This window comes from Conger conger, chromosome 8 (genome assembly GCF_963514075.1).
Source record: "Conger conger chromosome 8, fConCon1.1, whole genome shotgun sequence".
In the NCBI taxonomy this organism is placed as follows: Eukaryota; Metazoa; Chordata; class Actinopteri; order Anguilliformes; family Congridae; genus Conger; species Conger conger.
This window is the reverse complement of record NC_083767.1, coordinates 35,751,245-35,777,210: the sequence shown is the minus strand read 5'-3', so window position 1 is coordinate 35,777,210 and position 25,966 is coordinate 35,751,245. Positions and strand designations below refer to the sequence as shown.

General features: G+C 44.0%; 3 protein-coding genes across 5 annotated transcripts; 1 reads left to right on the top strand and 2 right to left on the bottom strand.

Annotated features, from left to right (window-relative positions):
- Window positions 1-4,980: 4,980 nt before the first annotated feature.
- On the bottom strand, window positions 4,981-9,357 carry lyar (Ly1 antibody reactive homolog (mouse)). The gene is made up of 9 exons (XM_061253320.1): window positions 9,066-9,357; window positions 8,648-8,859; window positions 8,322-8,436; window positions 8,020-8,127; window positions 7,781-7,864; window positions 6,964-7,348; window positions 6,668-6,739; window positions 6,096-6,181; window positions 4,981-5,234 (listed from the first exon to the last, which is right to left on the bottom strand). Exons 2-9 carry the CDS (start codon window positions 8,767-8,769, stop codon window positions 5,097-5,099), a joined length of 1,110 nt encoding a protein of 369 aa, XP_061109304.1. The 5' UTR covers window positions 8,770-8,859; window positions 9,066-9,357; the 3' UTR covers window positions 4,981-5,096.
- On the top strand, window positions 9,333-16,739 carry zbtb49 (zinc finger and BTB domain containing 49). 3 transcript variants are annotated; one of them, XM_061253318.1, is made up of 8 exons: window positions 9,333-9,440; window positions 10,136-10,326; window positions 10,465-11,603; window positions 12,099-12,145; window positions 12,241-12,314; window positions 13,265-13,347; window positions 14,214-14,375; window positions 14,508-16,739. In XM_061253318.1, the coding sequence occupies exons 2-8, from the start codon at window positions 10,175-10,177 to the stop codon at window positions 15,173-15,175; spliced, it is 2,325 nt and encodes a 774-aa protein (XP_061109302.1). In that variant the 5' UTR covers window positions 9,333-9,440; window positions 10,136-10,174; the 3' UTR covers window positions 15,176-16,739. The 3 variants fall into 3 exon arrangements, with proteins under 3 accessions (XP_061109302.1, XP_061109303.1, XP_061109301.1); XM_061253319.1 differs by lacking the exon at window positions 9,333-9,440 and adding an exon at window positions 9,481-9,602; XM_061253317.1 differs by lacking the exon at window positions 9,333-9,440 and adding an exon at window positions 9,687-9,989.
- A 1,738-nt stretch (window positions 16,740-18,477) lies between these two features.
- Window positions 18,478-24,420, bottom strand: LOC133134452 (DNA topoisomerase I, mitochondrial-like). Its single transcript, XM_061250649.1, has 15 exons — window positions 23,722-24,420; window positions 22,785-22,810; window positions 22,191-22,306; window positions 21,950-22,071; window positions 21,260-21,382; window positions 20,947-21,134; window positions 20,608-20,752; window positions 20,347-20,490; window positions 19,867-20,025; window positions 19,680-19,748; window positions 19,475-19,589; window positions 19,218-19,342; window positions 19,012-19,094; window positions 18,771-18,911; window positions 18,478-18,580 (listed from the first exon to the last, which is right to left on the bottom strand). The coding sequence occupies exons 1-15, from the start codon at window positions 24,418-24,420 to the stop codon at window positions 18,478-18,480; spliced, it is 2,358 nt and encodes a 785-aa protein (XP_061106633.1).
- Window positions 24,421-25,966: the final 1,546 nt, after the last annotated feature.

Sequence of the window (25,966 nt, the reverse complement as noted above, 5' to 3'; positions counted from 1 at the left end):
AGCGAGTATGTAGGTGAAGCTACATTTGGGCCGCAAATTGAATAGCCCTGAAAAAGAGACTTAATGGGGGCGTAGCCAATTGGGCTATGTTCTCAACATTGCTCAATACTTTGGATTATATTCTCATCAAGTTTAAAAGGTCACTAAATGAAATAATCTTCATATAAGTTTACCTTTGTCAGCTTTAAATATCAGTGGAAAGAGGAAATTGATCCTGCACCATAAAAAAGGCCAGTCCAGTATGAAAGCAAGAAGCTTTCATTACAATGTTTAACAACTGCATGTGCCAAGAAATGCTTAATAAAGCCAGACAGGACACTAATCCTATTTTTGGACATGAAATGTTTGAAAAGAGAAAAGAGAAAGGAAAAAATAAATCTTTGCTTGAGGCTAGTGTTTCCTAAAGTTGTGAGCCAAAAATCTGGTGGACAGGAGACACAATAGATATAAAAAACTACACAGGAGGGCATAATGCCAGGAACATTGCAGAAGCAGACTAAGAGGATCATGGTTTCCAGTGCAAACTCAAGAGGACTTTTAGTAGAAAGTGATACAGAGAAGAGGAGAAAAGAGAAGAGGAAAAAACTGCAATGCAAGGCATTAGAATAAAAGAGGGACAAAATCAAATTTAATGTGGCCGCGCTCTATAAAAACTAAGTAGCGTAGCACACTGAAAAGCAACAGGTTCGGTGGTGGTGAGCCTCCATTGTAGTGAAAAGTGTGTTTAGGTGCCTTTCCCTATGGCAGGGGCAATGAACCCAGGTCCTGGAGAACCCCTGCTTATGCTGCTTTCCAATCAGTCTTGATTAATTACATTTGAAGCCACGTGTTTAAGTTCTGTGATTTCATGATGAAAAACATTTTAATGCATTTTGACCAGTTTTGGCTCAACACTGAAAATGATGGTGATTATTATTAGGAGTATTAATATAAGCTCAGTCAAAAATATGACTAAGCATGAATTAAATCGTTATGCGGCTATCGGATTCTGCTGACCCATGAGCATACATGGCTTACTTTACTCTGTTTATGTGGTGCAAGAGACAGAGAATGACGAACTTCCTGAAAACTGAATCACCAGTGACCTGAAATTTAATGAAAGACTTCTGCTTGAGTTACGTCCCTGCTTTATCCTGTGGGCTTAGCATTTTGGCCTCCAAAATGTTTTATTTACTTTTTGTTCCAATGTATTGCCCCATTCTAAGGAACCTGACTGAAGAATAGAGTAGGCAATTCATGACAATTGCACTGAGACATAAGGGGATTGTAGCCAGGATTTCTTTCTCAAATTGGCACCTACCTTGGACAAGTCTGTCTAGAAACAATAGTGTCTTAGCCCTGAACCAAGACCTTATCTATAAACGTATATTTTTACATACACTTCCCCTCCTTGCCATAGCACCCTGCAATCCTAGCTCCCAATAACAAAGGATCTGACTGTGTCAAACCAGGGAGACTATGTGTCTTAGAGGGGGGTAAAGGTATCTCCCCGTTTCCCAGCAACCCGTTAATTTGTGCTGTTGATGCTGTATCAACAGCTGTCAGTCCCCTTGTTCACATATCTGTGGGTCTGATCCAAGTGAAGCAGCCACTTGGAAGAGCAGGCGTCACAGGAGTTCAGACTTACCTTATACAGCAACTCTGACCTCTCCGTTGGTTTTCCCTGCCTGGTGCAAATTTATGTGCTGATATTTTCAAAATGGGCTTTGTTGCCAAAATTAACATTCATGCCACAGAAAAACTCTCTACATTCTTCAACATGGTTGTAAGGATGCTAAGCCGTTTGGTGACACTGTCAATAATAATAACAACATTATAATATTAAACAACCTTCTTAAAGACTTCCGTTTTTGTGCTGAATGAATGCGGTCTGAAACATCACAAACATAGCTTAGTCTTAAGCTACATTTTTTGTGGAAAACAGACGTTTTATTCAGTGAAGTATACCCTTTCAGTTTCCGACAACTTTTTGGGCTTGAGTATTGGGTAATTGTTCCATTTAATCCCTTTTGAAGTCCAGGTAAAATTAATAACAGGGCTTAAAACCTCATTCTCACCAGAAAACAGCAGTTTAATACTTCCAAACATGAGAAACAAGCTCTCTAATACCTGAAGTATGTGATATATAATTACAGGTAAGCGCCTCGATGACTCAGAGGATTAACAGAACTTCATGAAGAGGCGTATATTTTCTTCACCATTTTCTGTGAGGGTATGTGTGTGTGTGCGTGTGTGTGTGTGTGTGCACGTAGGCAACAGGCTACTTATTCTACCAGGGAGTCAGACAGCATTACAATTCGACCGGGGCCCGAAACCAGTGCCCTGCCTGTATGGGTCTTCTGTGCAGCCAGCCAAGTGAACTCAAGTCTGGGTGCAGAGGAATGCACATTAGCCCGGGCCATGCAAGAGTCAAATTCACCTCCCTGTACAACCACCCCTACCCTCACCCCACCACCTTAAAAACAATTCATCCTTACAGACATTTAGTCATAGCCTTACCTCCTTCAAAACCTGTGAATAGGAAAAGGGGACTAAATGCATTCATCTGCTAAATTATGTCTTCAGTATAAAGCACAGCTAGCGGACCTATGTTACTTCCGTTCATTATTCTCTCTCTTGCACAGAGACAAACAGACAGACACACAAAAGCGCCAACATACATCAGGTGAGATGGTCATGAATCAGAATTGGTAGTCTAGTACAGTTATAAATGGCAATGAACCCACAAGACAACTACCAGGTTCAAATTAAATGTAAAAAAATTATAAGAATAATATAGTTTCCGTGCTGCGGGCAAAAAGTGTACCATGACGTATAGTGTACAGGGAATTTGAGCACATCTCTGAATTCAGTTTCAAATAGAACTCTTTGTTCGTCAGCTAAATAATTAATGCTTGCGGACTTCTGAAACAAAATACAACTTTAAACTGCCGACAGCATTTTAACTTTATTTAATCCAAAAATGCTTGCACAGCATTTAGTATTCAAGATTTATTTATTTTTTGCTCCAAGTTTTAAATCTCACAAAGCAACTTGGGTTTATACAGCAGCTTTTATCTGTGCAGCTCTGAATGACTCACAATTCAGTTTTAACTCAAGAGTGGAAATTTCCAGAAAGCTCTGCTGTGGTTGGTCATCAAAGCTAATAGTGACTACCACAGGCACTTCACCCAATGTGGAGAAGGTAATTGTGCATTAATAAGAGCGGACAGCTGGCCGTTCCACCACTGCCCTTGTCAGAATATTAATACCAACTACAGCTTGTCCTCTCATCAGAAAGGGACAAACAAACCCATAGTTATTTTAGGGACAGAGCTAGAGAAACACTCAGTGACCACATTATGCATTAGACTTATTTTTTTAAACATATCGGTCTTCGGCTGCGGTAGCCAATCCACTTCAAGGTTTGACATATCATGTTCAGAGATGCTCTTCTGCATACTACTGCTGTAGCAATATTTCAGTAACGGTTGCCTTCCTGTCAGCTTGTCGTGTGTCAAGATGCCATGAGATCAGCAGATACTCAAACCACCCCATACGGCATCAACAATCATTCCATGGCCAGTTGCGTAGATCACATTTCCTCCCCATTCAAGTTTTGTCAGAACAACAACTTCACCTCTTGACCAGGTCTACGTGCATTCTTGCATTGAGTTGCTGCCACACGATTGCCGGATTAAATGTTTTCAATAACGAGCTGTTGTACAGGTCTAACCAGTAACAAGGCACTTTCACTGTCAAAGGGGCAAACAGGAATTCCACCCACTCTCGGCACAGCTGGTTCTGAATCCAGAGTATTGGACAGCCAGGTGACAGTGCCCAGTTGGCCAGGTAAAGATTGACAGCCAGCATTCCAAGTAGCAGTCTGGTCTCCCACACAAACACAGACAGAGACAGAGATCATCTCAGACTGCAGCAGCAGGCCCGCGGCACTAACCCGTTTTCCTTACGAAACGGAAGACGAATTCCAGTACGTTTGCACTAATTATTCCTCCAACAATTCCTCATTTAACTAATTAGTTAAGACGTATACATATCACTATACATTACTATACACAAATACAATCCCAAGGTGTGATGTAGAGGGCCAGTTGAGGGCCCAAACCCCCATACACTGCGGCCTTCCAGGAATTGAGTTTTAACACCTGCAAGCAGCAGGAGTGGGTTTGCTTCCAGTAGCTGTAAAGAAACACCCTGCCAACTCACCAGGGAACCCAAGCCATGTCAACGGGACACAGAGTCCAGAGTGAACTTGTAAAACACACTTTCTCAGTACCTCACCTCCAACCACCACCTCTGGGGAAACATTACGCCTTTAACCTAAATAGCCCGATCAGCTCACCAGATAGCTAATTGTAACTCTTAAATAAAGAAATAAAACAGTTATTCAGCACCCATGGGTAAGAGCTCTCCTTACAGGTAAAAAAAGAGAAGGAAACCCACACATAACTTGCAGCAAATGGATGGTGCTCAAGCGTTTTTGGTACCATCTAGGGGTCCTGTATGCCAGATGTGTCTGCGGGTTTTTTTCCACCTTTAAAGTGACAACAAGTCTAGGTCAGATGAGAGGTAGTCAGGGGCGGTGACTTAAATGAATTCAGTTGATTACACGGTTATCAATTATGCACCGGATAACAATGAAAACCACCACTCCCGATAGCAGGGCTGGGGGCCCCTGGTGAACAAAGTCACACTGACAGAAGGTTTGGTTTATTAGCCCGACCAATGCAACATCTAACATTACACCCTCAAATCCATCCATCCGTAACTTTAAGCATTCCACAATCCCCCCCAATTGTGACTACTATGGCACTTAAGTCACCAAGTAGTATTTCTGAAGGAATAAATAAATTGAACCCTTTTATTTAATAGTAAGTAAAATGACTAGTATTAGACTAGTATTGCTTTAATACAGGCCTTTGTCCATCTTTACCATTGTAAATACAAGCTCAAATCTGTGTACAACAGAGAAAACTGAAATAGTTTTTTTAAAAACATTTATTTAAAAAAACATCCAACGGTATTTCAGAGAAAAATCACAAACGGGTTGATATGGAGACCATAGAATGTGGGGCTCTGGGTGGTGAAAAGTGGGATTATTTTACGAGTCTGACCTTTTCTTTCAGAACTCGAAATTTTGGGTTAGAGTTGACTTTTTTGCTGAACAGAGCAAGCAGCTCTTCTTCCGATTTGTGATTTCCTTCGCCACTGACGTTGTAGTACTCTGCCAAAACCTAAAGACAGACAAAAACATCATTCATGCCTCCAGCACCTTTCCTCTTTTTTCCAAAAATCAGGAAGGCACAACTACATTAGTAAGACTATCATTTGCGACAATCTAATCCATTACTTCTCAGAGCGCAGACAGATGCTCCTCTTTTTATTATCTAATGGCAACAGCAACCCCTTGTTGGCTCCCTTCACTCTGCAGTTAACCAAAGCCAGGGGAGCCATTTTGATCAGACAACTAATCAGCCAGAGGGGGTACGGTTGCGCTATGATCACAGCCAGTTAAGTGCCACTCTGTATGGCTGCCAGTAAACAGACAGCCCTTGCTGAATTTATTATTATTATTTGTTTGCACCTGCTTTTGTCCAAAATGCACCCCCTCACTGAATTTACCCATCAACAATTGATCAAAAAGCTGAAAAGTGATAGGGTAACCCTTCCCCAGCAGGGTTAAACAAATGAAATTATTTTTCTCAACATTAATGTTCGAGAAGTAGGAAAAGGAGAGTTGTGGCGGTTTATTTATGGGTTTTTTTGGCATGGGCATTCTGTAACTACTGACTATATTTATAGCTAAATGCATAGATAGCTGAGATTAATGCCAATTCATCTTTTCCAAATTCTCATACCCCGCCCCCCCTTTCAGACATGAAAGTTTGATACTGGCCATACCACTCTGACAAATCGTTGGAGGGTAGATTCAGCGAGGGTTGCATTTTCGATGAAAGAGGGGTCAAGGATAAATAAACAACACACATTCTGGCTCGGCACTAAGTCAATAACAGACTGTGGGTTGAATATGTACACTGTATAGAAAGAGTCAGATGAAAAGTGAACACGGGTCTCCAGGAGAAACCATCACTGACCTTCTTCCTCAGTTTCTTAATTGGCATTCCCTCCTCAGGGGCATCCTTCAAGACTGCTTTAATAGTCCCCTTCCAGTTGAATTTACCTGCAGGGGGGAAACAAGTTCATTCAAACCACAGCCAATAAAATCCCTCTTAGGTGAAACCTACACAGTGAAAATGCACACAATGGAGAGCATGATCAAGCTAACAGGTTCTGTATCCTTTCATTGTTAAGAAATACTAAGTAATGTCCTTTGACCTCAAAGTAACCTCACTGATTACAGAAAAATAAAATAAGGACAGTATAGGCTAAAAATCTGGATCCTTTTCCTTGAGATCAAAGCTAGCGCCTCCTCTGGGATTATCATTATATCCAGACCAATCAATTGAGAAGCTCCAGCAATGTGCCTGCATTGCCCCCCAGTGGCCAACAGAGATATTACATGCGGATGTGGCATTCAAAGCACATGTGGGGCACAGTCCTTGTATATGATGGGAGGAACTCACAAATTAAATAATTAAAACACAGATAAATGATAAAGAGAGTTGTTAAAAGTATAATTGAACTGAAAAAAATTTTCTGGGGATACCTTTAGGGTTCGATTCACCCTCATCATCATCATCTCCAGTTTTCTGCTCAGCTTCAACCGCTTGCGCGTTAACTTTAACACAAAAATTAGAAAGCAACAATTAGCACAAATCCTCAGAAGACCACCATTTCTGGATAAGAGTGCAGCACCTTTCAATTTTATTCATTGACCTCAAACTTAACCAGGAAGCACCCCTGAGAATTAAAATCGCTTTTACAATGTCCTGACCAAGAGGGGAGCAGGATAAATCAATGCAAACATCTTAAGAAGAAACACAGTCACAGTAAAGTTCCTACCTTCTGGTTGGCCTTTCTTGCTTTTCTTCACTTTCTTCGCCGGTATCCCCCCCTCCAAGGTGTGTCCGTTCTCTGTCTGTCCTTCCCCGTTTCCCACGGGCGTTTCCTCCTCATTCATCTTCCTCTTCTTCTGCTTCTTCCCCCGTTTCTCAGTGCCATCTGCCCCCTCCCCCTCACCCTCCAGCTGTTGCGCCGTCACCCCGTTTTCTTCCCCTCTCTTCTTCTTGCCCTTCTTCTGCCGTTCTTCTTTCCTATCTCGTTTGTTTTTCTTCTTTTCTTTGGGCACGGCCTCCTGGGCGTTCTCCTCCGCTTGCGCGCTTGCAGGCGGCTTTGCCTCGCTCTCCGTGGGCTGGGTGGCCACGCCCGGTTTTGGGGTAGCAGAAGTCTAAAAACATCACAGATCACAGGGATGTTTGTCAAGTCACATGACCAACTACACGATGGGCTGAGATTAACGGTCTCATCACAGCAGTTCAGTTATGATGGGAAAAGGACCTTCACCTGGCTGAGACATGTCAATCACTTACGAAGGGATTGGCTAAAATTAGACCACAAGACCTCTGCTACGTATGTGACTTATATGCAGTCAATTCTTCAAAAACATACAGAATGACTTACTTATTCCCACCTAAACACTAAGTCTGTGTAAGACCAAGCAAAACTGTCTATGCAAACCACTCATGTGTGGGGAGCAGTGCTTCATGCTTGTTTGGATGTTGGTCATTGTCTGCCAGGGATAGCAGAGGGTTGAGATTCAATGTATGCACCGTACTCACTATGCAAGTGTTAATAATTGGAAGGACTCGACCAAACTCACATTGCTGGTGGCTTCAGAGAAGATGTCCCACACCTGATCGTGCAGGGCTGTGTTGTGTATCTTAAGACTGTTCTTCATCCAGTTCTGTCACCACACACACACACAAAATATAAACCACATCTGGTTAAGAAACAACTAGCTAATGATTGTTTGCAACACAGAATATGGGCAAGCCAATTTTTAGTGGTCAAATCCCATTAAAAAATAAATTCTGCAGAAATCTTAACATGTACTCTTGCCTGAAATTTTGCCTTTTTCCTGGGAACGTTGTCATAAGAGCTGACTTGACTCAGAACATCTTTTAGCTTTGGGCTGATTCCTGGCTTGTTCATGGCATCATGAATTCTCTGTGCAAACACAACCAGCTGTTTAATTCATCATACGAGAACATGGGGAGAACAGTCTACTCAAACAGTAACACACAATGTACCGCATGCTATGTTTAGATACCTTGACAAAATGACACAATGGTAATTTATCTTAACAATATCCAAACCACAAACAAGTGTTACACAGATGTCTACAGTCACTCTGGACTCACCTGAATCCACTGCTGCTGCTTGACATCACCTTTGTTAGACTTGGCTTCATAGCCCTTTCCTCCGTACTTCTGATCTTCGCTGATGCACTTCAGGTGATTTTTATAGTCATCTCCCCTATTTAAATAGGACATATAATACAAATCAATGCTGATTTTCTGATATTGAGCTACAAACTAGAAACCGAACAAATGTAAAGGCTTAAAGAAGGAATATGTATATAAGCAGAACATCTGCTTAAGAGAAGCAAGAGTAAGAGAAGAGAAGAGAAGAAACGGGGCATGACACAACTGAGCACTTCGAAACGAAATGACACAACTGAACTTACCAGAAGTCTTTTCCGCAGTCAATGCAAGATAAAGTATTACAGCTTCGGCAGATGTTCACGTGTTTCTCAACCTGGGCTTTTTTCAGTGACTCGCCGCACGCATTGCAAGTGAAGAACACCATGCTGCCCGTGAATGTGGTCGGCCGAGATGTCAAAGAAGTTTGCTTCGCTTTTGCTCGTCTTTTTACCTTCCAAGGCAAGGCTAGGACATGCTGAAAGAATAGTTGGCATTAATCTTACAGTTAACGTACACCAAACAGTAAACGCACGTCATTGGTTCCCACAACGCCGGGCCGGGTAACTAGTTTACTACAGCAAAAGCATTATGTCCAGTATATTTGTCAGATCGAGCGAAGACATGTTCTGAAACAACCGCTTTATCATAAAATGCAAAAGTGCTGTTTTATACGCTACTCACCAAAGTAATGCGTGTATGAGAGGGCTGGAATTCCTGCTGTTCACAGTCCTCAACTCCGCTCACGTTGCCTTGCCTTGCCTTCCTCAGGTTCCTGAAGCTGTGTAACCTTGTTTATATTCCGCCAAGCACTACACAGGATTGACATGGTTCCGTCTTCTGCTACTTGGCTTACTTCCATCGAATTGTCTTGTCAAATTAATCTAGTTGTCAATAAAGTTTATGCAAACTAAAGCATTTGGGTCTCATGGGTCTTTGCGTTACATAACTGTTGGTTTTACAATGCAGAAGGTCGGTCGGAAATCACAAATCCACCACTTAAAGGAAGTGATGTAACAGGTTCGGGGGGCTTGGTGACTGAACATCCAAACAAAACAGGTTAGGAAGTTCCCATTTATTTAGATAAAAACTATTCTCTCACTATTCCGTTGTATTCAAAATGATATGACCATTTTAAGAAATAATGGATTTGCTCTCCTATTTGCGGGATTACCATACCCAAATTTGCTGACAAGATGGTTTAGATCTAGCGCAGCGATGGTAATGTTATGTGTGACCGATTATCTGTACCGCAGCCCCAATTTTGTCTTGGCTGGTCTCTAAACAGGCAAGCGGTACAATAGATCGCATATTTCAATTTTCAGTTCTCAGTGGCCTAAAAAATCCAGCGGCAAACCTCTCTTCTATATGCTACTAACTGTAGGAATAGATTCCGTGCGAGATTATTTGATAGCTTTCGTTAGCTGGCTACTTCCTTCACTTCAGCAACATCTGACTAGCTAAATTACGTTATCTGATGTGATGTAGAACAGATTAGTTGTCCAGCTAATTTAAGTCATTGGTTAGGTTAATCATCTCTTTGTTGATCTTTTTTTCCCAAACCTGTGTGGTAACAATGCAATTTGGAAGGCACAGACAGTTTCGTTGGTAAATCGCAAATATATTTACACTGACACATGAGAAACATTGCAGTCGATAAAATAGCTCGGCTCATATTAATTATTTAAATTGTTCAACACAATGTGTACACGCTTATATATTGCGCGTTGTTTTTTTTGGGTTTTTTTTGCCAGTTGTCATGAGGTTTCTCGCGTGAGGAGGGACGGAAGGACATGGACAGCCTATCCAGCCACAGCGCCTACCTGCTGCAGCAGCTGCAGGAGCAGCGCATCCAGGGTCTTCTGTGTGACTGCATGCTGGTCGTCAAGGGCGTCTGCTTCAAGGCCCACAAAAATGTCCTGGCTGCGTTCAGTTCTTATTTCAGGTAACTTGCTGCAACAGTTGCGCCTTTTAACGGACTCAACTTGTTGTTTCTAAACAAAGTTTTAAAAAAAACGTATTAGACGTTTGATACAAGCTGTCAAGTTAGACATTCACATTTTCTCTATTTGTTGCATTTCAGGTCTTTGTTTCAGAACTCTCCCAGTCAGAAAAATGATGTTTTCCACCTGGTCATCCAGGACGTGGGGGGTATCGGCCAGATGCTGGATTACATGTACACTTCTCACCTGGACGTGAACCAGGATAACGTGCATGGGATACTGGACATCGCCCAGGGCCTACAGGTCCCCAATGTGCTGAGCATGTGCAACAACTTCCTGAAGGCACGCTCGGAAGCTTCTAGCTGTGCCCCCGCATCCTCTTCAGCTTTCCCTCTGTCCGGCGTGTTGCCCTCGGACACGGATTGCCTACTGGGTGCCACATTGGCCCCTGACATCGACCTGCACTGCCCTCCTTCGTCGGAGGCCCAGAGGCCCACGTACGTTTCCTTGGACCTGGACCCTTCCAGGAGGGCGGGGCTACCCCCCAGCCACTCTTTTGAGACCCCCGGAGGAACGCTGGCCATGCCGGAGAAGCAGCTCATGCAGGGGCACAAGCTGCGAAACCTGTACAGCAAACAATGCCTGAGGCAGAGCTCCGCCCTGAATGGTGGACACGTCCCCAACCCAAACCCCTCATCTAACCCTAATCCCACTCCAAACCCTATTGTGGGGGCAGCTCTGGAGCACCCCCCACCGATAGCTACCCCTCTAAACGTCTCCACCCCCATGCACATCCCCACGTGTTTGCCAAACAACTGCCCACCCCCTTCCCAGCCCACGGATGCATGCCCGACCTCCCCTTCTGCTACACCCAACTCCGGAGGCAAGGGCTCCCCAGTTAGCAGGCAGATGCGCCCCAAAAAGGCTGTATACCTCAAGAAGTATAACTACCTACGGTCCCAGAAGGCTCTGGAGGAGCTGGAAGAGCGGAGGGAGGCGCCAGACCCTCTTCTGAAAGAGAGCTGCCTGGTGCAACCCGCTAAACTGCCGGAGGAGACGCAGGCAGGTTGTCCGTCTGTGGAGCGGGACACGGAGCCATCACTGGTGTCCGAATCGCAACCTCCCTCTCCTCCGCCCCCGCCCCCCTCCGACGACCCAGAGCAGATCTCCGGAAACGGGTCTGAGGAGCCCGGCCAGAACAAGCAGCACTGCTGCGAGATGTGTGGGAAAACATTCAAACATCCCAGCAATCTGGAGCTCCACAAGCGCTCGCACACCGGTGAGTGGGACGACCTCACCGCACTCCTAAGATACTGGTAACCTCGCCCATCAGCGTGTTGTTAATATCACTGCTGCTTGACTCAATGACGTACTTGTATGACTGTGTGTGGTTGACCTTGCCAGAAACCTCAGAAAGTGGTGACTTCCATCCATTTTGTGTAATTAATATCACCACAGCTTCACCTAATGTGCGATTTGAACAATTATTCGCACCACAAATCAAGCCTGATTTTCCTCGCTCCTTCATCAAATGATGTGTTCCCACCCGAGATGTGTTGACTGTATGTCATTAATTATCCAAGTGCTGAGCTCTTCAGACATTAATTCACACATCGGTCTGGAGATGACCTCACCATAATCTAACTGAACAATTTTGAGAAGACGTTCACTAATTCATAAATATTCTTTGTAACTCACCTCTATGTAGCAATCTAGCTCGCTAGATTTAATGTGGTACTTCTCACCAGTTAAATTGACGTTTCTATTCCAACAGGTGAGAAACCTTTCCAGTGTAACATCTGTGGGAAGAACTTTTCTCAGGTATGTGACCTGAACTGCTGAAAGTGTTTTGTGTGACGAATGAATTGTGGAGAAATAAGACTGCTTGGTTTGTCTGTTTTTTTTTGCTTTCACAGGCGGGTAATCTGCAGACACATCTACGTCGACATTCAGGAGAGAAACCGTACATTTGCGAAATCTGTGGCAAAAGGTAATTTGTTGGGCTTGGTTTTTTGGATTTGAGTGAATGAAATTTGCGAGTTGCACCAGTGTCCCACAGGAGTGCTCTGACTGATGTCTTACAAGAGAGTGGTGTCTTAGACTAAACATGAGTCTTCTAACAGACACTGTATGACAGAAAAGATTAAAGAGTTTGCTGTCTCAGTCATGAGTGTGTTGTGTGATCCAGTGGCAGACAGGAGCGAAATGTGTGACCCAGTGACTTACAGCAGTGTGTTGTGTGATCCAGTGGCATACAGGCGGGCATTGTGTGATCCAGTGGCACACAGAAGTGTGTTGTGTGATCCAGTGGCATACAGGAGTGCATTGGGTGATTCACTTGTGTACAGGAGTGCATTGTGTGATCCAGTGGCATACATGAATGCATTGTGTGATTCAGTGGCATACAGGAGTGCATTGGGTGATTCACTGGTGTACAGGAGTGTGTTGTGTGATTCAGTGGCATACAGGAGTGTGTTGTGTGGTCCAGTGGCATACAGGAGTGTGTTGTGTGGTCCAGTGGCATACAGGAGTGTGTTGTGTGGTCCAGTGGCATACAGGAGTGTGTTGTGTGGTCCAGTGGCATACAGGAGTGTGTTGTGTGGTCCAGTGGCATACAGGAGTGCGTTGTGTGGTCCAGTGGCATACAGGAGTGCATTGTGTGATCCAGTGGCATACTGGAGTGTGTTGTGTGATCCAGTGGCATACAGGAGTGTGTTGTGTGCTCCAGTGGCATACAGGAGTGTGTTGTGTGCTCCAGTGGCATACAGGAGTGCATTGGGTGATTCACTGGTGTACAGGAGTGTGTTGTGTGATCCAGTGGCATACAGAAGTGCGTTGTGTGATCCAGTGGCATACAGGAGTGCATTGTGTGATCCAGTGGCATACAGGAGTGTGTTGTGTGATCCAGTGCTGTCACTCACTCTCCTCTCTGTGACACAGCTTTGCAGCCTCTGGGGATGTTCAGCGCCACATTGTGATCCACACTGGGGAGCGTCCACACCTGTGTGACATCTGTGGGAGAGGTAAACATGATGACAGGAAGCATGTGCGCATGCACACACATACATACCTACCCCAACCTGTGGTGTCACTGCTGTCATTATAGAACTACCTGCATTATGCCTGTTTGATATTTAGAAGGCCTCACTATTAACCTCAGAGCTTTACTGGTTTTGGATGTTTCTGTTGTCAATTTTGGATCGTGTTTGAAAGCTTAATTTTATTTCTCTTACTATTTTAATGAAACCGTATGGCAAAAACAGCTCTGAGTAAACTGAACCATGTTCTGAATTTTGGAACTTTGCAGTGAAGTTCTGCAAAATATGTGAGTTCTATAAGACCATGCCTGCAACGCCAGACTTTGGTCCATTGCACTGTGCTCAACTGGAGTTCAAGGACCACAGAACTGCATTACAACAGGAACAGCAATCCAGAACTGTGAATTAAGGATTACTTGTTCCAGTTGTAATGCAGCTCTGTGGTTTAGTGGTTTAAACCTGGAGTTTATGGAACGAGAACCCGTGGTATATTGTGGATATTGGCACAGTTACACCCCCTAGTGTAAGCTACTAGCGGCAAAATGATGAGAACGTAGGGTTAATTTTGGTTACAAAGTAGATAACGGTGATCTACAAACGTGGAGTAATATTAAAAGATGTGTGAAGATTCCATTAAGTCATGCATATATTCGTGGATTCTGGCACAGCTGGAACGCAAACTGACCAATAGAGACAATGGACCGGACCCATCCATTGTATAAAGTCCATTTAAGCACACTGCAATTGACTCACCAGTTTTAAATGATGATGGCTCCAATTTTAAACACGTATTATATCTCCATACCACCCATAATGCAAGTAAACTCATTCTCCATGGTATTTCGGTTCAGGGTTCAGCAACTTCAGCAACCTGAAGGAGCACAAGAAAACTCACACAACTGACAAAGTTTTCACCTGTGACCAGTGTGGCAAGTCTTTCAACATGCATAGGAAACTGTTAAAGCACAGAGTTCGCCACTCAGGAGAGAGACCGTACAGCTGTCCAACATGTGGTGAGTGAGAGAAACTGTCCTCCTGTCACACATGGTGAGAGAGACTAGACTGCTGTCATGGAAATGGCCAGACCATTTGTTAGTTATTGCCTGGGCTAATGTCCTGTGCGTGTGCTTGTGTCTGTGCCTTAGAGAAGTGCTTTGCGGGGTCAGGCGACCTGCGGAGGCACGTGCGGACGCACACGGGCGAGAGGCCGTACAGCTGCGACGCCTGCGGGAAGTGTTTCACGCGCTCCGCGGTCCTGCGGCGGCATCGCTCCGCGCACTGCCGCACCGAGGCCGACGCCACCGTGCAGGAGGAGCCGGACGAGGACCCGCCCTTCCTCCAGCCCGCCAGTCACAGCAAGCCCCTCCCGGATCCCGAGCCCTACTCCGCCCTCCTGCCCCCTCCGCCTGGCCCCCCACCGGTGAAGCCCCATCCCAGCATGCACCTCAGCCCCACCTCCCCCACGTCCTTCTCCGAGCTCCGCTCCGTGGACCCCCATCACCTGCCCCCCCAGCAGGAGAAATGCCCCCCACAGGATTCCCTCAAGATCCCCAAAGGCCCCCACCTCCCCTCGCACTCCTTCTCCTACGCTGAAGAGAACGCCCCCGCTGGAGTGGAGGAGCCGCTGCAGGGTCCCGCCCCTTCCATGGTCCGACCCTCACTGTCCACACTGGACAATCACTGCGGCCTCCCCCCAGGCCACCGGACCAACAGCGCCCCCTACCGGAACAACGAGGGACCTTTTTTCTCCAGCGTCACACTGTGGGGTCTGGCCATGAAGACCCTGCAGAACGATGCCTGCATGGATCAGTGACACAGGACTGTAGAAAATCAGTGTTAAAATTAAATATATTTATATGCAGAGCTATTTTCTTACATTCATTTCTTTCCAAAGTAATTAAATACGCTTATTTTTGTTTCTGTTTTTTTTTTGTACCATGTGAACAATAAGAAAATTACTATAACATACTTATAAAATAATGAAATTAAAAGTTGGTGTCAGCGTACAAATTTGTACAAGACATTGTTTATTTGTGAGTGACATTAATGGCATTTGGAACAATAATATTTGACGTTTATGGATCCGTAGTTGGCCAGACATTCAAGCTTATTAAGCAGGATTTGACAAAAAGAAAAATTATTTTCAGTTCTCGGGGTTCTCAAATGTGCTGGAGTACTACAGTGTCTGTCATCTATGTTTGTATTTTAGCACTTGTAAGTGCTTAATTTACACCACTGATTGGCTAATGAGACTGCATGACTTGTTTCCAAGGTCTAAATTTGCTGCTGACAAGACACTAACACCCCCAGACTAGATTTGAGACACGTTACATTTATATTAGTTATTTGAAATTTTTACCTCATCAACTTTAAGTGACTTACTTACAGTTGATTAGACTAAGCAGGGGGCAATCCCCCTAGTAGCCATGCCCCAAGATAGGGCCTTGCTCAAGGGCCCAACAGCTGTGCAGATGTTATCATGGTTACAGGATGCCCTATTATACCCCTTTCTCACAGAAAACCCAGGATATACACGGGATGCGGAACCCGGGATTGACCCGCGTTTCACCCATTCACACCCCACAAGTTCTTTCCATTCACCCTGGACTTTCGCAGGTCTGCAAGTTTAGTAACCGCCGAACAGGGCTGTCCCACCTCAAAATCATTCATTGTTGTGTTCCCTTGAATTGATCTGTCGCCTATATATTTTTTTTCAATAAAAATAAATAAATAGATAAAATAAAGCCGGCGATCATGGACAGTTTTGTTTATTGGAGATTCAAAATGGCACATGATCTGGTATTTCCTATGTATTACAGGATTTATTTCCTTTGTGTCGTCATCTAATGTAAGCTTTAATGCAATCAGTACGGTATACAATCATGTTCAAGCATCTTTGCAATCGAGAGGTTCGGGAATTATGTCTGAGCTAGAAGAGTCTGTTGTGATCAGCGTTGTTTACTAGAGATGAATGAAATGAATGTATTTGTCCATCGTTAATTCATGGTAACAACTACATTAGTTCATTCCAATTGATGAACCTTATTGTAAAGTGTGACCAAGGTATTTTAAAAAATTACTTTGGGTGCACCTTGATGCACAGATCCAGGTTGCCTTGCATTTTCCAACCCAAATTCTAACTTTCATCATTGTAGCGTACAACAAAATGCAAAACTGGTCAGGCACACCATTATTTGTGAAATGACTGTTGTGTGACAGTCGCACAGAATGAAGTTATGAATATTTCTAGTTTGCTCTTTTTCAGATGCCACTTTTGGAGAAGTTAATAGACTGTTCTTGAAAAGTATGCCTAAATTAAAAATATGAGCTGCATAATAGTAGAAAGGTAGTGAAACAATTTTAATTCGAAATATAGAATGACAACTGATTTAAAATTAAAACACGATTTAAAACAAAACTTTAGCAGGCACCATTGCCAACATACTGGCTCATCTCCGGTCGTAACCAGCGAGGATCCATATGAAGCCAAAATGGCGGAACGGCAGTGACGTCCCTCCAGCAAATAACTAAACGGCTCTGCTGCCTTCTGCCGTCCAGGAATGTGAATAGCAGGAATGGCAGTAATTCAAAAGGCATACTTTGCTATCTCGATAGGCTACAACCAGAGGAGACCTGGTCCGTATCATTGTTTTCTCGTTGCATGTAACTTTACATCCTTGTCCCTGTCATTGTCATACCTTGAATGTGACAGTGATTTTTTTTTCCTTCAGAGCATTAATTACTAAAAAGTAACAAGGCGTGTAATTGGTACATTTTTATATCAATTAATTCCTGCGTTCCTCTGAAAATAATCTGTTTGGCCTGCCCAGTGTTACATGTTGGTTGAAGTAGACCACCATAGTTACAGTACCCATAGAAGGTATTAATGCATTGTGTGTTGGAAGCCTTGTCAGTTCATAGGTCAAGATAATGTTCTCAGTGTTTCTGTGAATTTCCTGTCTTTTTCGGCTTTTGCAAAGCATTATAACATTATCTCTCACTTTAAACATAGTTTTTGGGTTGAATATTATTGCAATTATGTATAATTATTTTAGTATTCGGGGTATTCGAGCTGCCAAGCCATTTGATTTGCACTTTGTTGTATGTCGCTCTGCATAAGAGCGTCTGCTAAATGACTGTAATGTAATTTAATGTAGTGTGATGCTGTGCTCCATAGCTGTCCCACCTGTTTATGCAATAAGGGGTCTGCAGTTGAGTTTGTAGGCTATGACATCATCAGATGTTTGTAGGCTACTCAACAAAATTGATTTGCATGTGGTGTGTATAAACAGCAATGAGCATTCTCATTGGCCTCCACTGGCTTCCTATTGCCGCACGCCTCCGTTTCAAGGCCCTAGTGTTGGCATTTCAGGCTGCTAAGGGGACTGCCCTACCTTACATACAATCCTTGAACACTCCCTACTCCCCAGCTAGACCACTCCGGTCTGCCAGCTCTGGTCGCCTTATGGTTCCTTCTCTACGTGCACCTGGCGGTCAAGCTGCACGTTCCCACCTGTTTTCCGTTCTGGTTCCTCAGTGGTGGAATGACTTGCCTACCACTCAGAACAGCAGAATCCCTCCCCCTATTTCGACGCAGACTCAAAATCCTCCCTCCTGATTTTCCCCTGCCCCTCCTTTCTGATATCCCTATCCTTGTCTAACCCCCCCCAAAATAAAATAAAATAAAATAAAAAATTGCACTTATGATGACGACTATGTTTAGAACAGCATTTCATGTGTATTTTGCTAGTTCTGGATGTGATGCTTTGACTTATGGTAGAACCTATGCACTTGTAAGTCGCTTTGGATTAAAAGTGTCTGCCAAATGACAAAAATGTAAATGTAATGCATTGCCATCCCACAAACAAAAAATGAATACCAGATAACAATGATAATTGTTTTGCAATGGATTTTAATAGGGATTTCATAGGGTTTAATACCTGTCATATCTTAAATGCATATATTGATCAGGTAAATACAATTACATAAATCAAATCAAGTAAAATCATTACATAAATCAAACAAAGCAGTTTTTTTAAAGTTATTTGTATTTTCTATTTATTTTTTTGTGGTGGGGGATGGGGAAAAAGGGGTCAGGGCTGTTGAATTGGGGGCTCAGAACTCAAAGTCAGCTCTGGTCGTGTCGATAGCCCAGGCGAACTTCACTCTCAGGCTTTTGTTATAGATTTTCTTCAAGGGCACATTCATGTTCATGCACCTGGAGAAGAGAGTACGAGGTTAAGCAGCCATGCATGTAGAATTCAGCAGACCCACTCCACACCCATTGAGCCGCTTGCTCTGTAGATTGTAAATAATTAAGAAACAAAATGGTGGTGATTTCCAGCATAGTGTGTGTTTGTATGTGCACTTCTGTGTGTCTGTGTGTGTGTCTGTGTGCACATGCTCACCAGGCGATGGTGATGCGGGGGTCCAGGTAGTTGGTGCTCGGGGCGATCTGCCTGCCCTCCTCTCTGGCAATGGCCTGAATGTTCAGCTGCAGTAGCTGGTCCTCAAGCTGGCGTGTGGCTATCTGCTTTTTCTTAACCTCACTGGAACACACTCACACAGTGAGCTTACACACAGGCAAGTGAGGACAATACACACATACACACCCATGAAAGAATAGCCCTCCACATTTGGGCCACTCACACATGCCACTTGCTGTCGGGGTAGCCCTTGGCATTCCATATCTCAGTCTTGGCCTGGACGAGCTCCTGTGTCATACTGTCAATCTGAGGAGAACATAGAACAGAACAGCCAGAGGAAGATGTTTTTTCAAGATCTGTTTTTCTCCCTGAATCATGCACTGCCTGTTTCACACTGCTCCCCATCATCCACCCCAATCCCCACTGCACCTTGGCATGCAGTTCAGCCATGGACAGCTCAAAGTTTGACTCCGCATGCTGCTGGTTACAGTGAACTGCAGCTGCACAGTTTGCCCTGTTGTAGGCAAGCAGCTTCTCAGCCAGGCCATCTGACACTGTTATGAGAGAAGGGGGAGAGGGAGAAAGAAAAGACTGTGAGACTGTGCAGGTGCGTTAGACTGGCTGTAAGGGTGAGCAGATTAGTAGTAGAAGAGTAGTTGTAGTAGAGTAGAGGTGCAGATACTCACAGCTGGACAGTTCTCTCAGGCTCTTCTGCAGGGCTACAGAGGCGTTGTATGTTCTAAATACTTTGCCGGTCAGACCAGGCATCAGAGAGCTGATGTACTCATTTAGAGTGGAAGTCTGAGCAGGGAGTGAGAGAATGGGAGTGTTATAGACACATACACGTTCAAACTACAGACTTGTTTTTCAACAATCAGGTTGGAGACTCACGGTCAGTAGGTTGAATAATTTGTCTCCCGCCTTCTTGTTCTCTAGGAAATTCTCAAGGTTTTCATAGACCTGAATCACAGAACAACAGGACAACATTCTGCATAAACAGGCATTGCTCATGGTGAAGAAACCAAGTGCAGAGTTGATGAAATAATAAGGGAACAGTCGGCCTGGCGTCTCCACTCACCCTCTTTGTGACGGGAACTTTGTTGTAGGAGCGGATGAGGTCTTTGCTCAGAAAGTTGATCTCCACCCTGTACTCGTTCCCGTCTTTGTGCAGAGTGATGTTCTTCACACGGAGAGAGGAGCAGCTCACCTTCTTTTCGCTCCCTACCCTGATGGCCAGCTGCAGAGACACAACTCATTTACATTCAGTTCATCAACTGAAAACTCATCATCAACGATTACTGACACTCAAAGCAGTTTTGTCACTTCCTTAGCAACTGCATTTTCTCAGTTGATGACTAATGACAAGTTATTTTTCTGTTCATTATTCATCATTGTTTTTTCAAATTGCAAATTGAATTTCAATTCATTTTGTGATTTGACCGAATCTAAGAATCGAAGGGCGGTGGTCATTTCTACATCGCATCTTGAGACTGCATGTTCAGCCAGTGAAGAGACTGCAGAGACCTGTCAGAGACAGGAAGCCCCACCCTACACTCACTTTGTCAATGAAGTAGAGAGCGGTGGCTCTCTGCCGAATCACCATCTCTGCCGAATCCATGTCGTGGTAGTACTGGGACCGGATCTGGTCCATGTAGGAGTTCAGTCTCTGGGCCAGCTCATACTTCTCCCAGTCCTTCTCACCCTGGGTGGACAGCACAAAAAGGTCTACTTTGCTTGCTGTTACATCACTCCCTGTCTATAAGGATGGTGATTCACATGTCTAGTGTGGTTTTTGTGAATGGTTGTGTCCAGCGGGTACCTGAGGTTTGGAGCTGGTGTTAAGCCTGATGTATCTGCGGGCGCCCTGAATGTTCTCTGTCCAACTGGCTAGCCATGTGACAGTGTTGTCATGGCAAACTTCCTTCCACCGGTGACCAGCAGGGGGCTCTGGGATCCGTGCCTGTCTGTGGGGAGGGCGACGGTGGTATTCTCTTTTTCTCTCTACACTTATGCTTCCCACTAATAGCATCCATCAACTTTACCAGGGTGCCCTTACTCCCAGTATGCCTCTAGCTCCCAGTATGCTTCACTTCTATCATGCCTCTAGCTCCCAGCATGCTTCACTCCTGTCATGCCTCTGCCTCAGCATGCATCTTACTTGCTGCAGTTGATGATGATGTCCTCAGGCTGAATCCTCCTCTTCAGCATGCCCTCTTTGGCGTGGTCCCAGTGGTCACAGCAGAGGCTAGGGGGCTCAATCCGGAAGTTTCTGATGCATTCACGGTGCTGGTTCAGAGTGCAGAAGCCATACTCTTCCGTAAGCCTGTTATTGGCCTCTGTGATGGCCTGGAAACACACAAATAATGAGACTGTGAGTGGGAGGGCCAGTCAGAGGGGCAAAGGAAACGCTTAAGAATGACCTGAGCTGGCAGACTTTACCCTACCCACTTGATGGTTGGAACCACACCAACCTGTTTCTCTTCCTTGCTCATGTTATATTGGGCATCCACCCTCCTCTTGTTTAGGTAGAAGAGCTCGAAGAAATCACACATATTCAGGTCCGTTATCAACATCCTCTCCTCTGGAGTCATCTCCTGTCCAGAGAAACAAATGCAAAGAACCGATTAAAGGGGCAGATCAAACAAAAATTAAAGTCAGTTTTCACTTACCCAGAGTACTATTTAACCATCCTCATATTTCTGCCTAAAAATAATTCTCAAGATTTGACGGCACTTTGGATACAGTTCACGATGATATACAGGACCTCTCTGGGTCTAATCTTTCATGCTCTTCAATGCGACTTTTTACATTAGAATCACTTAAAAGGAGCTTTTATTTCCAAATATACTGACATTGCTCGCAGACATAAACAAAGCTCAGAAAATGCACATTTCATCAAGAAAAAGTTAACTGTCCATGCAAGCATGCGCACGTTTCCACAGAAGATACACAGTAAGTTACTGCTGAAAACAATGCAAGCATTTCACCCAGAATACTGGCGTGCTTTGGCAGAAACTTGCACCCCATACTTTAATTTCATTTTTGGGTGAACTGCTGAACTGCCCTTTTAACAAGCAAACCAACCCAACAAAATCAACTAAACACAGTCACCTACCACTACCCCCCCCTTTTCCTTCACTCCCTGCTCTCCCCTTCCTCACCCTTCTCCAGTCTGTGAGGAAGTTCTTACGGAACACCTCACAGGTGATGCACTCACGATCCAGCATCTGAGCATAGAAGAAGGCCACTTCCTCTGCGCGTGGATTCAGTTTTACTGCTTTCCCTGAGTACAGAGAACACACACACACCCTCAGGTTACAACACACACACTCTTCTTTCCCTCAATATGTTTAAACATAACATGGAACGTCAAAAGCGTTGCAGCTCCATCAACATGCTCACCGTCATAGTAGAAATTCACATCATCGGGAAACGGTTGGTATTCCGCAGGGAACAATGGTCCCCTGTGTTCAAGGAAGCTCCATTTCGTCCCATCTTCATTCCTTTCTTCCTCCCACCTTACAGAGAGGGAGGGACAAAATGGAAGCAGGGAAAGAGGAAGTGATCATCGCTGGACAGGAAAGCTATGAAAGCAGCTTAGCCGCTTCCTTTGCAACTGAATATTTCCAATGATGATGATTGATGATAGTTTATTCATTAATGCCATTTGACAGACACTCTTATCCAGAGCGACATACAGGTGATTAGACCACGCAGGAGACAATCCGCCCCTGGAGCAATGTGAGGTTAAGGGCCTTGCTCAAGGGCCCAATGAGGGGATCAAACCACCAACCTTGCGGGTCCCAGTCAAGCACCTTAACCACTACGCTACAGGCTGCCTATGTCAATGGATTTTATGAATACTATATACCCGTCTGTAGCACCTGAATTCCCATGACTCCCTCACTGGACACCTCATATCCTGGTATCCACTCTGTGCTCATGCATAAACGAATGGCCATACACACCAACACACACACACAGCATGTTCTGTACCATCTCCATTGCTGGTTTCCTTCTTTCTCCTTCTTAATGGGCCTCACAGGCTTAATGCCCTCATCGGTATTCCAAGACACCAGGCAGTCTGTGCCTTCCATAGGCTTTTGGGATGGCAAGAGCAAAGGTTAACTGTTAAATCAAAGAATGGGAAACACTTTCTCAACTAATGTGTGTGCATACATGCATGTGTGTTTGTGTGTACACACACCTGTTTTGTGTCGTTAATCATCTTCTGAATCCTCTGTTCTGCAGTATCATTTGAATTCCTCCTCAGCTCTACCTCAATTACTTTTTCCTCATGAATCATCTCCTTTAGCCCCGCCTCATTTTGTGCAATTTTAAGCACCTCCTTCTGAAGCTCCGCCTCTTCTCTCTCCTGAGTCATTTGCTTTAGAAGCTCTGCCTGTTTTTGCCATTCCTGAGTAGTCACCTTCAGAAGCTCCAGTCCTGTTGCCTGTTTCTTATCCATCTCCTTTTGGAGCTCCTCCTCCTTTTGAAGCTCTTTTCGCATTGCTTCTTTTTCCTTCTTAATTCGCACTAAATGCGTCTTTAGTCCAAGTCCTTTCTGTTCTGCAGTATCATTTGAATTCCTCCTCAGCTCTACCTCAATCACTTTTTCCTCATGAATCATCTCCTTCAGCCCCCCCTCATTTTGTGCATTTTTAAGCACCTCCTTCTGAAGCTCTGCCTCTTCTGTCTCCTGAATCATTTGCTTTAGAAGCTCTGCCTGTTTTTGCCATTCCTGAGTAGTCTCCTTCAAAAGCTCCAGTCCTTTTGCCGGTTTCTTATCCATCTCCTTTTGGAGCTCCTCCTTTTGAAGCTCTTTTCGCATTGCTTCTTTTTCCTTCTTAATTCTCAGCAAATGTGTCTTTAGTCCTTTCTGTTCTACAGTGTCCTTTGAAGTCTTCCTCAGCTCCTCCTCATTCTCACTGACCTTCATCTTCTCATTTTTTGGCCAGACCTTCAGAAACTCTGCCTCTTTCGGCTCTTTCTTGGTAAGATCTTTCAGAAGAACCTCAGCCGCTTTCTTCTGTTTCTTTGACATCTCTTTCTGATATTCCGCCTCCTTCAGATGTTTTCTCCTTTCTTCTTTTTGCTTTTTAATTTTCATCAAGTGCTTCTTTAGGTCCTTTTGATTCATTTCCTTCTCCTCAGCAGGGTTCTTCGTTGGCCCAAGTTCCTGCTCTACAGTGTTCTTTGTTTTCTTCTCAGGTTCCTCCGCATCCTCATTGGTCTTTCTCTTCATTTTTGGCCTGGCTTCTACCTCTCTCTGCTCTTTCTTAGCCATCTTCTTGAGAAGCTCCACCCGTTTGTGCCCTTTCTTCACAACATTCTTTTCATTTTTTGCTTTGACTTCTTCCTCTCCTTGCTTCTTCAAAGCCTTCCTCCTGTCCATCTCTTTCTTCCAAATCTTCTTGAGCCTCTCTCTCTCTTTCTCCTTCTTCCCAATCTTCTCCTTACTCTGTCCGGCCTGTCTCTCTTGCACTATCTGCATCCTCCTTTTCTTATCATCCGATTCCAACATGTCTTTTTTTGGGCCAGCCTCACCCACCACCCTTTTCCTCTCCTTCTTCTTTTCTCCCTTCTCCTCTCTCTCCCTCTCCGTGTCACTCTTCTTTCTTCCCCCTTCCATCTCTCCAACCTCACTTTTTCCTGCATGCTTCCTTTTCAGGCTGAGGGGTGGGATTAGCAGTTAATGGCAATTTTCACACCACTCAACACTGTTTCAACATATTGTTGAAGAGCAGAAGTAAATTGAGACTAAAAGAAGAAGGACTATCCTGCTGTAAAATCCAGCTGTGCCAGCTGTGCTAGCTTGAAAATGTAGTAGGGTATAAGCTGGTCAACCAGCATGGCAGGCTGATTATAAGCTCTTTTAGTTTGATATGAGCTGGTCTACCAGCTCATATCAAATATAGCTCGAACTGGTCAAAACATGTCAAGCTGGGAGGTAGTCTGAATTGGTCAACCAACTAAACCATATGGAGCCTGTTTGAACTGGTCAACTAGCTACCAGCTGTTTTACAACAGGGTTAACAAGTAAGACATTTTTTCAAGCTTTATTTTTGTATGTTATGGACAAGTTTTTGCACACTAGCTGTTTTAGCGATCCTGCCAGCTAGCTAGAAAGTTCTTCTACAGCACACAGGAATACATTTATAATTAAGATTACTAATATGAATATTGGCTAAAATAGCTCATAACATTTTGTATAGACATGAGGAAGGATTTTTCACTGTGGTCACTGTGTGGAATATATTGCCAGGTGATGTAGTGGAAGCAGAAACACTGGGGGGTTTTCTAAACCAGGCTTGATAAGGTGCTAGATGCTATCTAGCTTTTAGGCAAACTAAGCATTGGGTACACTTTAATGGTAGGAAAAGGCAAGCATTACTTGGCTGAATGGCCTGTTTTCATCGTTATGCTAAGCTATGCTTTGCTATGCTGCCCATACTGTGGACCCACTGCACTACATTTAATTCCAACTTGAAACTGCTCATCAAATTTTATTTTGGATTTCAGATGGCTTTGCGCTTGTTTATTTCATTATCAACTGAAAATTACATCTGTTAACGTAAGCTTAAGAGGGTTTCACAATTTGTTCTATGAGTTAAATTACTTCCATTAATAACTCAACGTGAATTTCGAAACTGTTAAAAAAGCAAGTTGCTAAATTCAAACTACAAAAATGGTCACATCACGCCAGCCACCATTCAAGTTGCATACTACCCCACCTGCAGGTGGCATTACCATTGTAGTTTCAATATAGAAACTTGTTAGCAACTAACTTTTAAAAATCACATAGGCCTAAAAGCTTTCAAATTCATGTTTGAGATATTACAAGGTGTCGCTGAACAAAATGTGAAACTGAAGCAACCTTTTTTCTATCGTAAAAGCATGAGAAATCAGGTTGGCCTACAAAACGACATCATCAATGCAAAACCATATAAAACTACAAAAGTTCTGTCAGGCTGTGACAGTGCAAGCTGATATCTCCCTGTATTCTAACAGCTCTCCACTGTGACATCACAGAAGCTATGAATCATTTGAATTAAACCTGAACATTCTTGAAGAGTTCAAATTACAAATAGCCCAATTCACTTTCATCAAATAGCCCAATTCACTTTCATCAAATAGCCCAATTCACCTTCATCATCACCCAATTCACCATCATAGGG

Excerpts from the sequence above, each read along its gene's own strand:
- lyar (XM_061253320.1), bottom strand. The coding sequence starts at position 8,769 with ATGGTGTTCTTCACTTGCAATGCGTGCGGCGAGTCACTGAAAAAAGCC. Across the intron at positions 8,437-8,647 it reads GACTGCGGAAAAGACTTCTG|GGGAGATGACTATAAAAATC; the intron begins GTAAGTTCAGTT and ends CTATTTAAATAG. Across the intron at positions 6,740-6,963 it reads CAAGAAAGGCCAACCAGAAG|TTAACGCGCAAGCGGTTGAA; the intron begins GTAGGAACTTTA and ends TTTGTGTTAAAG.
- zbtb49 (XM_061253318.1), top strand. The coding sequence starts at position 10,175 with ATGGACAGCCTATCCAGCCACAGCGCCTACCTGCTGCAGCAGCTGCAG. Across the intron at positions 11,604-12,098 it reads CCACAAGCGCTCGCACACCG|GTGAGAAACCTTTCCAGTGT; the intron begins GTGAGTGGGACG and ends CTATTCCAACAG. Across the intron at positions 13,348-14,213 it reads GTGTGACATCTGTGGGAGAG|GGTTCAGCAACTTCAGCAAC; the intron begins GTAAACATGATG and ends ATTTCGGTTCAG.
- LOC133134452 (XM_061250649.1), bottom strand. The coding sequence starts at position 24,420 with ATGGAAGGGGGAAGAAAGAAGAGTGACACGGAGAGGGAGAGAGAGGAG. Across the intron at positions 21,383-21,949 it reads TCCTCACAGACTGGAGAAGG|GAGATGACTCCAGAGGAGAG; the intron begins GTGAGGAAGGGG and ends TTCTCTGGACAG. Across the intron at positions 19,590-19,679 it reads AATTATTCAACCTACTGACC|ACTTCCACTCTAAATGAGTA; the intron begins GTGAGTCTCCAA and ends CTCCCTGCTCAG.